The 15,206-nt window shown below is 32.0% G+C and overlaps 1 protein-coding gene and 1 long non-coding RNA gene across 4 annotated transcripts; one reads left to right on the forward strand and one right to left on the reverse strand.

Moving 5' to 3' along the window:
* Positions 1-1,948: 1,948 nt before the first annotated feature.
* LOC120078227 (uncharacterized) lies at positions 1,949-5,056 on the reverse strand. The gene is made up of 2 exons (XR_005481957.2): positions 4,730-5,056; positions 1,949-2,336 (listed from the first exon to the last, which is right to left on the reverse strand). It is a non-coding gene; the product is annotated as an uncharacterized LOC120078227 (long non-coding RNA).
* Positions 5,057-8,256: 3,200 nt separating this feature from the next.
* On the forward strand, positions 8,257-12,144 carry LOC120078727 (denosine deaminases acting on tRNA). 3 transcript variants are annotated; one of them, XM_039033034.2, is made up of 10 exons: positions 8,257-8,493; positions 8,629-8,749; positions 8,989-9,173; positions 9,264-9,341; positions 9,490-9,603; positions 9,997-10,166; positions 10,298-10,374; positions 10,489-10,608; positions 10,692-10,779; positions 11,759-12,144. In XM_039033034.2, exons 1-10 carry the CDS (start codon positions 8,340-8,342, stop codon positions 11,870-11,872), a joined length of 1,221 nt encoding a protein of 406 aa, XP_038888962.1. In that variant the 5' UTR covers positions 8,257-8,339; the 3' UTR covers positions 11,873-12,144. The 3 variants fall into 3 exon arrangements, with proteins under 3 accessions (XP_038888962.1, XP_038888963.1, XP_038888964.1); XM_039033035.2 differs by having other exon boundaries at positions 10,048-10,166; XM_039033036.2 differs by having other exon boundaries at positions 11,335-11,772.
* Positions 12,145-15,206: the final 3,062 nt, after the last annotated feature.

A 15,206-nucleotide genomic window follows, 5' to 3' on the forward strand; every position in this document is an offset into this window, starting at 1 on the left:
CAAACGATAAGAAAAAAAAAAGATTTGCAAAAAAAAAAAAAAAAAGGAAAGACTGGAAAAAAAATGAAGCAAAAAATTTCTTAAAAAAGTATGAAAAAACCAAAAAAAAAAAAAGAAAAGAAAAATGAGGGAAAAAAAGAAAGAAAGAAAAGAAAATTTGAAATCAAATTAGTTTAAAAAAACAAAGAAAAAAGGTTTGAAATTAATTTAGTTAAAAAAAAAAAAGATGAAGAAAAGAAGAAAAAAAATTGGAAAATTAAATTAGATTATATATATATATATATATATATATATATTTGGAAAATCAAATTAGTTTAAAAAGAAAAGAAAAGAAAAGAAAAAAACATGTGAAAAAAAAAGGAAAAAGAAATCCATGAGCGATCAATGATCATGAACGGAGGCAAACTTGAATCGGCAGACTACGAAGTTTCTGAACTATTCGACCAACAACTTCCTCCTCAACATGGACCCTCAAATTGAATAGATTAACAGCAACGCGGCTCACATTGCTGAAAATTTGTGATGGCTTTTCAATGCAGTTTGTTCCAACAGTAGACTCACATCTTTGATGGTGACCCATAGCGTTTCAACAAACAAAACTCGCATTAAACTCACCGGCCGAGAAAATCTCTCTTAATTCTTCTACGAAGTGAGCCCACTTGTCCCTTGATAGTGGCTGTAAAATGTTGGAGATTTTGATTACTTAACCTCTTTGTGTATATATATATATAGAAAAAGAATTATGAATCCAGCGAATCCAGTAAATTTGGTGAGATTTAATAAAATTTGAATGTGAAGATCTTAGTTTCAATTACATTATCCATTCCAATCAGTTAAGAAAATATTTACCAAATTCGTTGCTTGGAATTATTTTTGGCATTATCCATCTCTTTTCGAGTTTACTCTATAAAACCCGAACTTTATTCCAAATCCGGGCTTAGCAAAATCTATTTAATTTCTCCAAATTTTGGTTGAAATCAAATCTTGGACAGTATTTAAATTCAAATTTAGTTCAAGCTCAACTTGAGTTTCAGATGGGATTCCTATTCCAAATTTTTATTTAAAATTCAGGCATTATGTAAGCCTTGCTTCAATAGATAGAATTTAAATCTAACCTATCTCAAATTTTATCCCAAACTCAAATAATCCAAATTATGCTTCTTATCTTCAAACCAAACTAAATGGTGAGGTTTTGAATTTAAAATTCAATTTTTATGTTCAACTTTCATATTAAATTGTGAATAAAATCTCAAATTAAAATTTGGTCATATTCCAAAATTTGTCTCAAATTCAAATAAGTTTAGTTTTTATCCTCCATCAAAATCAAATTGAGAGTAAAATCTCAAATTAAAAATTTGGTCATATTCCAAATTTTATTTTAAATTCAAATTAAATTTAGCTTTTATCTTCAATCCAAATCGATTTGGGAGAAAAGTTGGTCATATTCCAAAATTTATCCCAAATTCTAAAGTTTATCCCAAATTCTAGTCAAATTTATGTACGAAATTCATAGTTTGACTGAGCAAAAGATTGGAATCAAAATACAAGTCAAATTGGAATCAAAATATGACTTGTATTTTGATTCCAATCTTTTGCGAGATTCATCCACCCATACATGTGCATAAATCTCGAAAAGAGAATGAAAAATTTTTGGACTAATCACAAATTGTCATGTCATTCACCAAAGTAATGACAAAATTACAAATCATCCAATTTGAGACCAATTAAAAGTTAATGTGTCTCAAATTGAAGTTGAAAACAAGTATCGACAGTGTTTTCATCAAGTAAAGTCAACAATTTGATATACTCAAGTTGGGTCTATGGGCCAAATCCATCGACCAACCAACTCTGACTCATCAATAAACTCTATAAATAAAGAAGCTCAAACTCAAGATTAATGTCGATCATCCAAGCCCGACCATCAAGCCCAAGCACAAAGATAAATCAATAATGTTAAAGATTATAATTTATTTTAAAAGTATAAAAAAATTGTATTAAAGATTTTACATTATTTAATTAATACAAATACAAAAGTTTAAATTCCACGTTTATTCGAAACCTCTGACACTCTCCTCTATAAGTTTTTTCCCCATCCACGTTGCCGACCATTCGCCGCTTAGCCTTGTGAACAGTAGCCCGTTGCCGGCCTCCGATGCCCACTGTTCACCCCACCGACCGTTGCGCAGTAGGCCCCTCTCCCTCTCTTTTCCATGTTTTCTTCCTCTCTCTAGCCCTCAAAGTGGTGTTGATCACTGTTTAGCGCCATCCCCAACACTCGACTTGTCCGCTGGCCAACCGTTCAGCATCGGGGTCCCTTGGGTTCGCCACTGCCAGCACTGTTGCCGCCATAATCATAGTCTTGGTAAGTTTCAAAGATTTTGAACACCCAATCAAGAATTGGCCTAATTATTGCTTTAATCATGATTTTGGAGAGTTCGGAGGATTTCGAAGGATTGTCTAGCAAGGTAACAAGTCCTTGGTAAGTTTTCTTTGGGGTTCTTGTTTAACTTTTGAATACCCATTGAGCTTTGCGTGTTATATTTAGTTTACCCATAACATTTGGGTGTTAGATGGGAGATTTGGAGGACTTAAAAGGTGCTGCCTAGAAGTATTGGGGGATTTTAACGATACTCATTGGCGAGCATTAAATCAAGGATCAACTTTTAATGTTCATTTGTGTAGTTTGATAATCTGTCTGACGCTGGAAGACTAATTTTGTTGTTATATAAGTTGGGTAAATTTTTCTAAGCATTTTGGTTCGAGTTGATGTTGGAAGTACTTTTAAGTGGAAGTATAATATAACTTGGAAAATTGTATTGGGCAGCAAAAATTATTAGCATATTTGTAATTTTGTTTTCATTTTTTCAACTTTGCAAATATAGCAAAATTATTAATCTTTTTTCGATGTACATTTTAGTGTGTAGTGGTTGAGCTACGTTATTGTTGGCAAAATTTGTGAATATCATAAAGATATTATATTTTTTTTATTTAGTTTTTTTCGTTTTTATCTTCTTTCTTCTTTAATTTTCTCTCTACCTAATTTGGGTTTGTTTATTTATTTATTTATTTTCGTTATGCTTTTTCTTGGCTTTATTAGATTGCGTTGTTTCTCAATATTTTACTTTGATTGGTCTTTTCAATTGTGATAGATCTTTGTGTTTAATTTCAATTTTATTTTTTTGTTTGATTTGTGTGGTTTTTCTTTGAATAATTATTCTATAAATTGATATATTAAATTTAAAATAAATCAATTGTATAAACAAATACATTATGACAAATAATTATGTTGATATATTAAATATATATACTAATATATTAATAAAATTTGTCAACAAGAAATTACATGTGTATCAAAACAACGTAACTTGTGATATATTAATCTTACTAATATACTTAAAACCTTTTTTTTTAATACATCAACAATATATCGGTATGCCAGTAATCAATATATATCAATAAACAAAAGTATTACATTTTCGAGTACAATCCTTAGTGTATGAAATATCGATAAGCAAACAAATTAAATATATTAGATATCGATGAGCAAGAATATTAAATATTCTAAATATATCAGTAGTGTATCGAATATAAAACGTTAGTATATCCGTCGTCAATCAACAAGTACTTGAAGTAAAAGTATATCCACAAGATATCATACAGTATATCTAACAATCAACATTAATCAATAACTTGTTTTGAAGTAAAATATGCATGTTTCATTTTTTCCAAGTATATTAGTAATATATTTGATATAAGACATAAGTATATTAGCAGTATATCGAATAACAATCAATAACTTATTTTGAAGTAAAACATGTGGTTTCATTTTATAAGCGTGATATTCCAAGTATATCAACTATATATCATTGTATCAATAATATGTCTAATATCAACCAACACTAATTCTAGGTGTATCGATAGTCTATCAACAACTATCAACATTTTAAGTAATTGGGTTGGGCTGATTTTTTAGCCATTTTTTCAAAAATGAAATAGTTGAGACGTGAGTCTAATTTTTATAATTCATTCTGCTAATAATGCAATTGGCCCATATAAGTTAGTCCCTAGTTTGTTTGATTATGTTGTAGGTTTTATACAAGGGTTTTAACGGTGGAACACCTTTTTGTCAGGCAAATTAAGCCTTTGATATTAGTTGAAAATAAATAGGCATGCATGTACAATGTCAGTTGGGAGAAAAAAAATGGATCTTTAATGTCGGTTTTAAACTACATTATAGCTAAGCCTCATTTCTTATTCCCCTTTGAGTGAAACCCTCATTCATATTCAAAGCTTTCTTCTCTCTCCTTTCTCATAAAACTCTCGCTGCCCACTTTGCAGTTTCATCAACCCCGCGCCATTCAACTCAATTCTTGTCCAACATAATAAATAGGCTAAATTATATAGAACACCCCTAAACTTTGGATTTTATGTCAAAAATATTCTTTGAACTTTCAAAAGTTTAAAAGACACCCATAAACTTTCAAAATGAGTTTTAAAAAAATACTTTTATCGTTAGTTTTGGATAGAAACCATTATTATTATTATTATTATTTTGGTATCAAAACTAAAGGGATTGGAATTCCCACAGAGGAAGCAACGAACGCCTTGTGTCTCGAGTTTTGTTTGTAAAACTCAATAAAACAAAGACAAAAACTCAGGATAAATAACAAGTCTTGAGCATGCTTTTTCTACTAAATTGAAGAGAAGAACAGGGAAATTGAATACTAACTCTTGAAGAATCTTTCTTCGTTAATTCTTCTCTAGTGAGTGATCACAAACCAGGAAATCTGCTTCTCACGAACTCAACAACACAAGAGAACACCAAAGCTTCCAAAAACCAAACACCACCACATGACTATCTTATTATTCTCAAGGTGAGAATCATAGAGAATTGTGGATTTCTGTGAAGGGAGATGAAGAGAGTTCTAGAGAGAATTTTGGCAGAGGGATGAAGATCTTGAGAGAAGTTTTTTGTGAAATTTAAAACACGTAATAAAAAAATTATCGAGCAAATCCTCTGCCTTATTTGTACACCACGAAAAATGGGAGGGAGTTGTGGAATGACTCCCTCCACTAATCAAAATAACTCCTTGGGAGTTATAATTTAAAATTCAAAATCAATTTTATTTATATTAACTATGAATATAATTAAATTTAAACTATATATTATATCCTATATAATATATTACTATAGTTTATTATATCGCATATGATAAAACCTATAGCTTATAATCTTTTATATAACCTATATTTTTAATTAGTATGAATCATATTCATATTAATTTTAATTTATAGTTTTTATATGAATCTTATTCATATAATTAATATTTGAGTCATATTCAAATATCCATTTCTCTCATTTAAACTTTATATTATAATATATCATATACATTATATTAATTGTATCACATACAATTAATTCGTTTTAATTAATTTGAGCAATTCAAATTTATCCCAAATTAGTTTGGTTCTCATTAATCCTTATTGAGCTAATAAGGGGGCCTTATGGATCTACAGATTGAAGCTCCAATGATACGAGATTAATTAATTAAATTAATCCTCATTCATTACCTGTCGGTCACTCCACTAAAAATCGACAACTACACTCTTCGCACTGTAGATATATTTTCTGTATCTATGGGATATAAACAATCAACGATGCATTGACCCTTCACAAACTGCTCATATGTACAACTGAGTCAAAATTACCATTTTACCCCTATAGTTATATCTAACTTCTTAAGTATTATCGATCCCTATAATGAACAATTAATCATAGTCCAACTATAACTGAATCCCTTCGGGCCAGGAGAGAGTGTAACGCCACATTATTCAAGATTAGGAATCAACTCTTAAGAGAGCAATTTATCCACTTACCCTAACAACGGGAAGGAGTAAATTTCTTCTTGTATAGCTATGTTTCCAACTCTCCAATCAGACGAATCCCCAAAATGGTAGGCATATTGAGTCGGCGAATCTGACCACTCTCATCCATGTAGATCAAAGGACCACCCTTATGGGTAGGAGTTCACAACTCACTCAAGATTAAGGTCAAGTCACCTATGGTCATCCTAGTGAAATGTAAGTCTCTTGTAGTAACAGTGTTATAAAGAGAGACTCAATATTTCACGATCCAATCTTATACAAACTCTTTATATATGATACCCCGTTCACATGTCTCCACATGAATGATTAGAATCAGATCATTTGTAACACTTTACAACAATTGTAATAATTACAAAACAAGCCATATCCATAGTGTCATCAGGATAAGGTACTCAACCTTATTCATCTAGTACAGACCGTTTAGGTTATTACTTAAATATGATCCACGTGTATGTTACCACATACATGTTTAATCTACATCGAATAATCTTGGATTTTAGTTTATTGGTCTTGTGTTAGAGCAACTAAATTTCAAATAAAATAACACTTATTTTATTAAATAGATAATCTATTTGTACAAATAAAATTTACAAACTACAAGACCACGGGATTTATGACATCAACCTCATATCTGCTTCAAAAAGATAGTTGGTTGAATGAAATGGAAACCTTTTTTCTTTTTTTCTTTTTTTCCATCGGAATACCCTTAAACTTTCAAAAGTTTGAAAAATACCCTTAAACATTTTTTTTTAAAAAAAGGTTAAAAATATCCTAACTATTATATGAAAAGAAATAGTTAATACCCTTTTACTTCTCTATTTTCCATTTTTTCTCCCATCTTACTCCCATTTTTGTTAATTGTTTGACATTTGTTTATCTAAAAATAATTACACAAATAACATCACACATTTTAATTAAAATATATGGACTATAATAAGCATCAAGGGGTTTTAGGACTTTTTAACAAAGTAATACACCAATAGTTGAGTGTTTGTTAATAGCCAATTAGATTTTTTTTGTTTGACTATTTATTGTTTTGGTATGTTCTATGGGAAAATTTTGGTTTTGGAATTTTGTGAGATTATGTGAAATTTTATATTTTAACTTAAAATTTTGATGGCTGAGAAAATTGGTATAAACTAAAAATTGAAAAATTAAGAAAAAAGTGAAAGTATCTATATGAAAAAAAATGAGGATATATGTATAATTTGTTTTAAAATTGGTTCTTTTTTTAACGTAAGAAAACTTCAAACAAATTGATTGCCATATTAACGATAGGAGCATTTTTAATTTTTTAATTTTTAATTTTAAAGTTATTTTTGTAACAAAGTATTAATGGTTTTTGTTCATATACTAACAGATTTTTGAACTTTTTTTTCTTTTAAGTTCAGGGTATTTTTGAAAATTTTGAAAATTTATGAGTATTTTTGAAATAAAACTTCAACGATATCCGTCTAAAACTAACGACTTGGATATTTTGAACTATTTTTGAAAATTTAAAGATATTTTTGAAACTTTTAAAAGTTAAAAGGATATTTTTTTATATAAAATACAAAGTTTAGGATCATTTTCTATAATTTAACCTAATAAATATGAAAATGTTATTTATGTCTAGCCCTCCAAAGCTTCAGCATTAGATCTTAACCCCTTGTTTTGTCCATTCAAGATTAGATGTATTACTTCTTGGTTTTTAAATTGTTTTAAGAAATAATTTGACTAAATTAGGGGGTTGATGGGTCTAAAAAGTCTTTCAATTCCAATCTAATTGTTCGGATTGTAAATTTCTTCAACCCAAATAACTTTATATTAAAAAATGAACCTAACGCAACCCAACCATGAAATATTTGGGTTAGGTTGGTTCGGGTTAATCGGATCATTTATTTAAAATTTTGTTCTAAAAAAAGAAAAACGTAATTATGTAAAAATCTAATGTAATTATTTTCATACATTGAATTAAGATTAACTACTCAACTTCAATTTATGTAGTGAAAATTTTCTTTTTAAAATGCAAAGAAACTACTTTTAAGAGTTGTTGGAGAATAAATTATTAAAAAAAATATTAAAATTAAATAAAATTAAAATTAATATATGTATAAATAATTGTGTTATGAATAAAATATATATATATATATATATATATATATTAAAATTAATAATAAATTCGGGTTGGTTCAGATTGATTTGGGTTATATTAGGTGAATCTATAAACTAACCAAATTCATAAAATTTTCATTTATTTGAATTAAATCCAATCCAAAGGTTGATCGATTTTTTCGGATCATTGGATTTTTTTAATATCCGTATAATGACATTTTATTTAATGTTTTTACAAAGTATTTATTAAAGATATTTGAGATATGAACCATCTGATTTACGATATATCCGTGGACGTAACTGTCGATATTTTGATCCTTAGTTGCAACGGTTTCAGAAAGAAAGAAAGAAAGAAGAAAATGGAGGATTGCTTCTCTTGTTGTGAGAGATGGGGAGAGACGATTTCGGAGAAAGTACTTTCACTTTACAACACTCTCCCAAAGAAAGGCAAGCCTCAGGGTCGCGAAGTCACTGTATTGGCTGCGTTTCTTGTTTCTTCTCCTTCACCACAAGGTTCCTCCTCAAAACCCTACCAATTTTCCTACATTTTTTTAACAACTTGTTTACTCTATTGGAAGAGCAAGCATCTTGCCCTTTTCGATTTCCTTTTCAATTGCTAATCCGCGTTTTCTGTTAATTCTAATTTAGATTTGGAAGTTGTGGCGTTAGGGACGGGGACAAAGTGTCTCGGTCGCTCGCAGTTAAGCTCAAATGGTGACATTGTGAATGATTCACACGCTGAAACAATTGCTCGGAGATCCTTGATGAGGTTGCTTTAAGTTCTGTGTTTCTTTTGTTTTTCATAGTTAGACGTGAGTTTCATGGTCTCTGATTTGTATGAGCATCTCTATGATTTGGTATTTTTTTGGTCTCTAGTAAGTGGGAAATTTTAAGTTTGCACGCTTTTGGTTTCTTGGCTCCAGGGGTTTTTGAAGTTAGAGATATTCTGTTTGAGATGAGCTTATTAACAAGACTTTATCCTTTTCCCAATCTTACTCTCTTTACCAGGCTCTTCTATACACAGATTCTCCATTTGTCCCACAATCGTGATAGCGAACATCACAAAACGAAAAAGATGCGGTGCAACAATGTAAACAATCTTTTGTTTCAATTAGATGAGGAGGCTGGAGCTGAAAGAAAATATGTCATGAGAAAGGGCTGGAAATTGCATTTATACATATCTCAGCTACCATGTATATTTTCCATGAATTCAATTTGATTTTTATTTAAAAGAAGGTTTAGTATATTAATTTTGAAATACAATGTTCATGATTCAATTTAAGGTGGGGATGCTTCATCATCAACTACCAGCGATTTCGAACCTAGGACAGATAATGCGCCACCATGTTTGTTTGATAAAGGTATGGAAACACTACCACAGGCTCAAATGGAAGTTTGATTTGAGGTGCATTTATTTTGCTTAATTTCATGTTTAAGAGGGGAATGTAGCTGTTACCATCAAATTTTTTCTTCATTCATGAAGAATGTATGGGTGGATTCAAATTTCAGGGGATGATTCACAATGCATAGGCTTGGTTCAGAGGAAGCCTGGTCGTGGAGATACAACATTGTCAGTTAGCTGTTCTGACAAGATAGCTAGATGGAATGTAGCTGGAGTTCAAGGTGTGTCATGTGGTAGACGTAGAGCCATAACAGTAGGAGGTGTTTGACCTTGTTAATACCATGCTGCTGTGAGCTTATTTGGGTCATAGGAAGTTATAATCTGGTGACATAGCATTGAAATGACATTTAATAGCCCAGGTATATTGCCAAAGCATGTGTTTTCTGTGAGTTATTGTTAGTCATAACTCATAACTTTTATCTTCTGTTCTGTGAGTTATTTGAGCATGCTTGGATTATATAATTTCTACTTAGCTATTGCACATGCGTATTGATATATCTTTTTCCTTTCATAATAGTGTTGTGCACATCACTATTCGAGGGACTTTATTTTATGGTTTGTAATTGTAGTGTAGAAATGCTCATGCATTAACTGAAATGGTTTCCCCTTATCAGGAGCTCTTCTCTCTTACTTTCTTCAGCCGGTTTATCTTTCCTCTATAACAGTTGGATTATCCCCTCATAGTGCCAAAAATTGTATGCTAGAGGAACAATTGAAAAGAGCAGTATGTGATCGAGTACAATCATTTTCAACTGAGCTAATGACTCCCTTAAAGGTTAATCAGGTACATCGAGCACATATCTTTGGCAAAATGTGGCAGGACGAGATGACAAATTTATACTTTATAACCTTTTCTTCTTCTTCTTCTTCTTCCTTTTCCCCCCCCTTAATTCTTTGTGTTAAGTTGATTTGCAGCCACTATTTTGTGCAGCTCCAATTCCACCGAAGGAGTTTCAACACTCAGAGTCTGCTTTAAACACTATAACTTGCGGGTAATGTCTCAACTAAAGTAAATGTATGTGCAAGAGTTATCTTATAATTGTGTTAAAGAGAGTTATCTTATCATCATTCACATTTGATTTTCTTTTTCCCTGGCGAATTTACAGGTATTCTATCTGCTGGAATAAATCTGGCTTGCATGAGGTCATCCTTGGAACTACTGGAAGAAAGCAAGGAGCCTCTGCTAAAGGGGCACAGTATCCATCTACCGAATCATCCTTATGCAAGTAATATTTTCACTTTAAGCATGATTTTGCTAGCTTGTGAATATAATTTATCTATTCTAATCAGCATTTTATAAATTTCTCAGGAAGCGATTACTGCAAATGTTCTGGTCACTTAAAAGTGAATCTGCTACTAAATTTCCTTCGAGCGACATCTCTTATAGAACACTGAAGGTAAATTTTATTTCTGTTCAGCCAGGACACATATTGAACTTTGAAGGAAAATTGATATGAAATCTCATTTGTAGAGGTCTCTTATCATAGCACTAACATTGTTTATCATGCACTATTGTTTTGTGATGCGTCCTTCACATGCAAGTGAACCCCAAGAGTTTGATTCCATGAAGAAATTTAATTCAAGCACATGGTCCTCAGTTCAATATCCTTTGGATTACTAACATTGGACAATAAATCATAAACTTTTGGTCTATATGATATTATAGTGTTTAGAGATAGTCTAATCTCAAACTTGACGAACATAAATGGGTCAAAGGATTTTTGCTGTTGAAGAAAAGGAAGAAGAAGAAATGAAAAGAAAAATCCCCTCAGCAACGAATGTGCTGAAAATTTGGACACTAATGTAGTTCACATTGAGGGTTAGACGATGTAATGTTAAGTATTGAATTACATTGAGAATTTAGCATGTGTTTTTGGGAGATGATTTACTGTTGTTAGTACTGCGGAGTTGGCTTTTAACATGTCAATTGTTAAGGTTTCACCTTCTGGCAGGTCTGGTGTTGTCAATTGAAGCATCAATCAACTTAAAATATGGAGGATTTTCCAAACTACATAGTGCAACGTGCATCCGTATATCTCATATCGATTTTCTCCCTGAGAGACTATTGTTTTGTTGCCAACTTTAAGAGGTTAATACAGTATTCTAAGATGAAGTAAACTAAAACAATATAGGGGAATGAGGGGCCAACCATTGCTCATAGAATTAGATAGTGTCTTAAGAAATTATTAAACACTTGCAATGGCATAGCAGGTTCTCACTTTCCTCATCGTAACTTTGTCACTCCAAAAAGTAATTAGTCCATTGTTCTGAATTACAAAATACTTGAAATTGTAGTAAATTGCTTGCATTTTCCACTATATGTTGTACACATCTCGTGTGATAATGCTGCCACCTTGATGTTTTAATCTAATGCAGGATGGATCTCAAGATTATCATTTGACATCCAAAGTTTTCAAGGAACAACCAGCTTTTAAGAATTGGATATCAAAACCTATCAACTACGAGGCGTTCTCCTTTGGATGTCAGTGATCCCGAGCTCTCTGAGTATCGTGTACACTTTTCAGTTTTGTCCACATATTTTAAAGGTTACTTTTTGACAATTTATAGTGTTAGACTTTTCCATATTCCTATATCTACGAACTATCGGCCATATCAAAATCAATGTCTCGTCTTGTCAATGAAACTAGAAGCACTAAGCTCTGAGTTCCCTTGACATCTCACTAATGTTAGAAACGCTATTTAATAATAGTTCACAAATTATTGAGTGTGAAATAATATTACAAAATCAAATTTGAGTACCATATCAAGGATAGAAATGATTGTATTATTTTTATTAATTTTGCATCATGACGTATGTGTAATAATTATTTATGTATTTTAATGCATGTTATATATATTTTTTTATATTATAGCTGAACAATAAACATGCATTATATCAGGCATGGACTACAACAAACAATTTATTATTATTATTATTATTTTAATGAAATGCGATGACAGGCAATTCTCGACACAAAATGGGATATTAATGATGGTTTTTTAATTTTTGGGTTGACATTAAAAATGGATTAGACATTTTAAAGTGGGATGGATCACCTTTCATAGTGGTTAATTGGGTCAGGGGAGTGGTTATGCAAGAAAAGTCTTTAATAAATTGATGATAATAACCTGTTAATCTGAGAAAATTGCACACTTCACTGATAGTTGTAGGAGAGGCCCAATTTGTCATTGCCTCTACTTTCTCGGGGTCTACGGAGACTTTGTCCTTCAACATAACGTCTTCTAGAAAGGACACTTGATATAACCAAAGTCCATAAGCATACAACTTATTTATCCTTAGGATTTCTAAAACTTTATGAAGATGCTCCTCATACCCTGCCCCTGTCTTGGAGTAAACTAAGATACCATTAATGACAACTATTAGAAAAGTGTCAAGGAAATCCTCAAATGCCCTATTCATCAGGTCCATAAACACCATAGGAGCATTGGTCAGACCGAAAGACATCAACAAATTCATAATGTTCATATCTAGACTTAGAACACTATCTTGGGGATGTCATTGTCCTGTATTCTCAACTAATGATAATCTAAACTTAGATCGATCTTGGAGAAAACTATGAATCCTTTGCAAAAGTAGAGGCAGTAACAAGTTGGGCTAGTAGATTATTACTGTTAGCTTGTCAAGGACTTCTCTTACATAGCGACTCCTTTAACTCAGTTGACCAGAATGAGGACTTCTTTTGTTGGAGTAAAGCTTGGAAGGACAATTTTCAAGATCTTAACCAGAGCTTAGTTTATAAACCAGTTCTTACAATGCCAGATGAAACATTGAGTTTTGTCATTTCCATTGATGCCTCTAAGAAAGGGCTAGGGTGTGTGGTGATGTAACACTGTAAAGTGGTATACCTTTCGTTAGTTGAAGAATCACGAACAAAATTATCCTACACATGATTTGGAGTTGGCAACAGATGTGTTTACTTTAAAGATATAGAGACATTATTGTATGGAAGAAGATACAAATCTTTACAAGCCATAAAAGTTTTAAGTACTACTTCATTCAAAAGGAGTCGAATATGAGATAACGTAGATGATTGGAATTAATGAAAGACTATGACTGTGAGATTCCATACCATCCAGACAATGCAAATGTGGAGTAGGTGCTCTAAGTAGGAAAATGACTCACTTAGCAATTTTATTTACAAACACGTGCATATATACAACGACTTAAAACATACAGAAATTGTTGTGGCAATAGGAGAAGCTACTTCATAGTTAGCACAGATGATAGTACAATTGACGTTGAGATAGAGGATTATTGATACGCAACAAGGAGACTCTTACCTTATTGAGAATTTTCACTAGGTGGAATCAGGGTTGGTGATTTCTCCATATCCTCATAAAGTGGTCTCTTCTACTAGGGATGTTTATGTATATTTGGAGACGTTGACCTTAAGAATGAGTTGTTGACAGAGGCGCACAATTTTCCTTTTTCAACCATCTTGGTAGTACCAAGATCTCTCCAGATTTAAAGCGTTATTATTGGTGGGATAACATGAAAAGAGAGGTAGTTGAGTTTGTCAGTAGGTGAAGGCTCGAGACAAAAACTAGTAGAGTTGCTGCAACTTTTGAGTGTACTCGAGTAGAAGTGAGGATAGGTGTCTACGGACTTTATTTTTGATTTTTTGAAAATGACAAAAGGTCGTATGGGTTATGGTAGATCGACTTACCAAGTCATCACATTTTATCTGAGGAAAGTTTATGTATTCAATGAAAAAGTGGGCATAGATATATTAAAAGAGGTAGTGAGACTACATGAAGTGTCATTTTCAATTGTGTTTGATATAGAACTTCGTTTCACATTTAATTTCTAAAAGAGTCTTTTGACAAGGTTAGGTATTTGGTTAGAGTGTAGTAAGGCTTTCCACCCATAGATGATGGTCAGATTGAGCATTTGAACCAAACTTTAGAGGATATGTTACGTATTTACCCTTTATATTTTGCAGGGAGTTGGGACTCTTACTTGTATCTTATCGAGTTTACTTACAGTAATAGTTACTAGGCTACTATTGACATGATGCCTTTTGGGCCTCTTTATGGAAATAGTTGCAGGTCTCCTGCTTACTAGTTTGAAATTGGATGACAAAAATTGTTTGGACTTGAGTTGGTATAGATTACTAATAAGGCTATTCAAAAGATTAGAATAAGAATGGAAACAACATAGAGTAGATAGAAAAGTTACATTGATACCAGAAGAAGACACTTAGAGTTTGAGGTAGGTGGTAAGGTGTTCTTGAAAGTAGCACCTAAAAAAGGTGTTTTGAGGCTTGGGAAGAAGAGAAAGCTAAATCCACATTTTATCAAGGTTGTTTGAAATCATAGAGTAGATCGGGCTTGTAGCTTATCGTTTAGCTCTGTTGTCGTCGCTCTTGAAAGAGTAAAACAACATGCAGCGGAAGTATCAAGGATCCATACGCTTTCTAATTCATTAATTTTAGCAAAAACTAAAGCATGCTCTTCTCAAAAAGTGGCTTTTATGAACATACCTTTGATGAACTCTTCAATATAATGCCTGTTCAGCTGCTGTTTGCCTTTATTATCAACGTGAACCACCTCAAAGCCTTCCCTACTATGCTCTTGGAGCTTTAGGCAGAGTTGTGGGACTCAAGAACAGCTTGAAGAAGTGAAGAAACCAGAGAAACTCACAGCAACACAGTCGAAGAAGATAGTTTCTTCTTCTAAAAAATTTCTTTCGAAATTCTGCTCATTATCCTCTTCTCCAATAACTCCATTCTACTTTATATAATAGATGAACATGCTAAGTGATGGAGTGCATGACTTGCAGCTTATGCTTGGAGAATCAAGG

This window comes from Benincasa hispida, chromosome 5 (genome assembly GCF_027475165.1).
Source record: "Benincasa hispida cultivar pf3 chromosome 5, pf3_genome.v1.1, whole genome shotgun sequence".
In the NCBI taxonomy this organism is placed as follows: domain Eukaryota; kingdom Viridiplantae; phylum Streptophyta; class Magnoliopsida; order Cucurbitales; family Cucurbitaceae; genus Benincasa; species Benincasa hispida.

Coding starts and splice junctions, on each gene's coding strand:
- LOC120078727 (XM_039033034.2), top strand. CDS start 8,340: ATGGAGGATTGCTTCTCTTGTTGTGAGAGATGGGGAGAGACGATTTCG. Junction 9,342..9,489: donor ACCATGTTTGTTTGATAAAG/GTATGGAAACAC, acceptor TTCAAATTTCAG/GGGATGATTCACAATGCATA. Junction 10,167..10,297: donor CTCCCTTAAAGGTTAATCAG/GTACATCGAGCA, acceptor GTTGATTTGCAG/CCACTATTTTGTGCAGCTCC.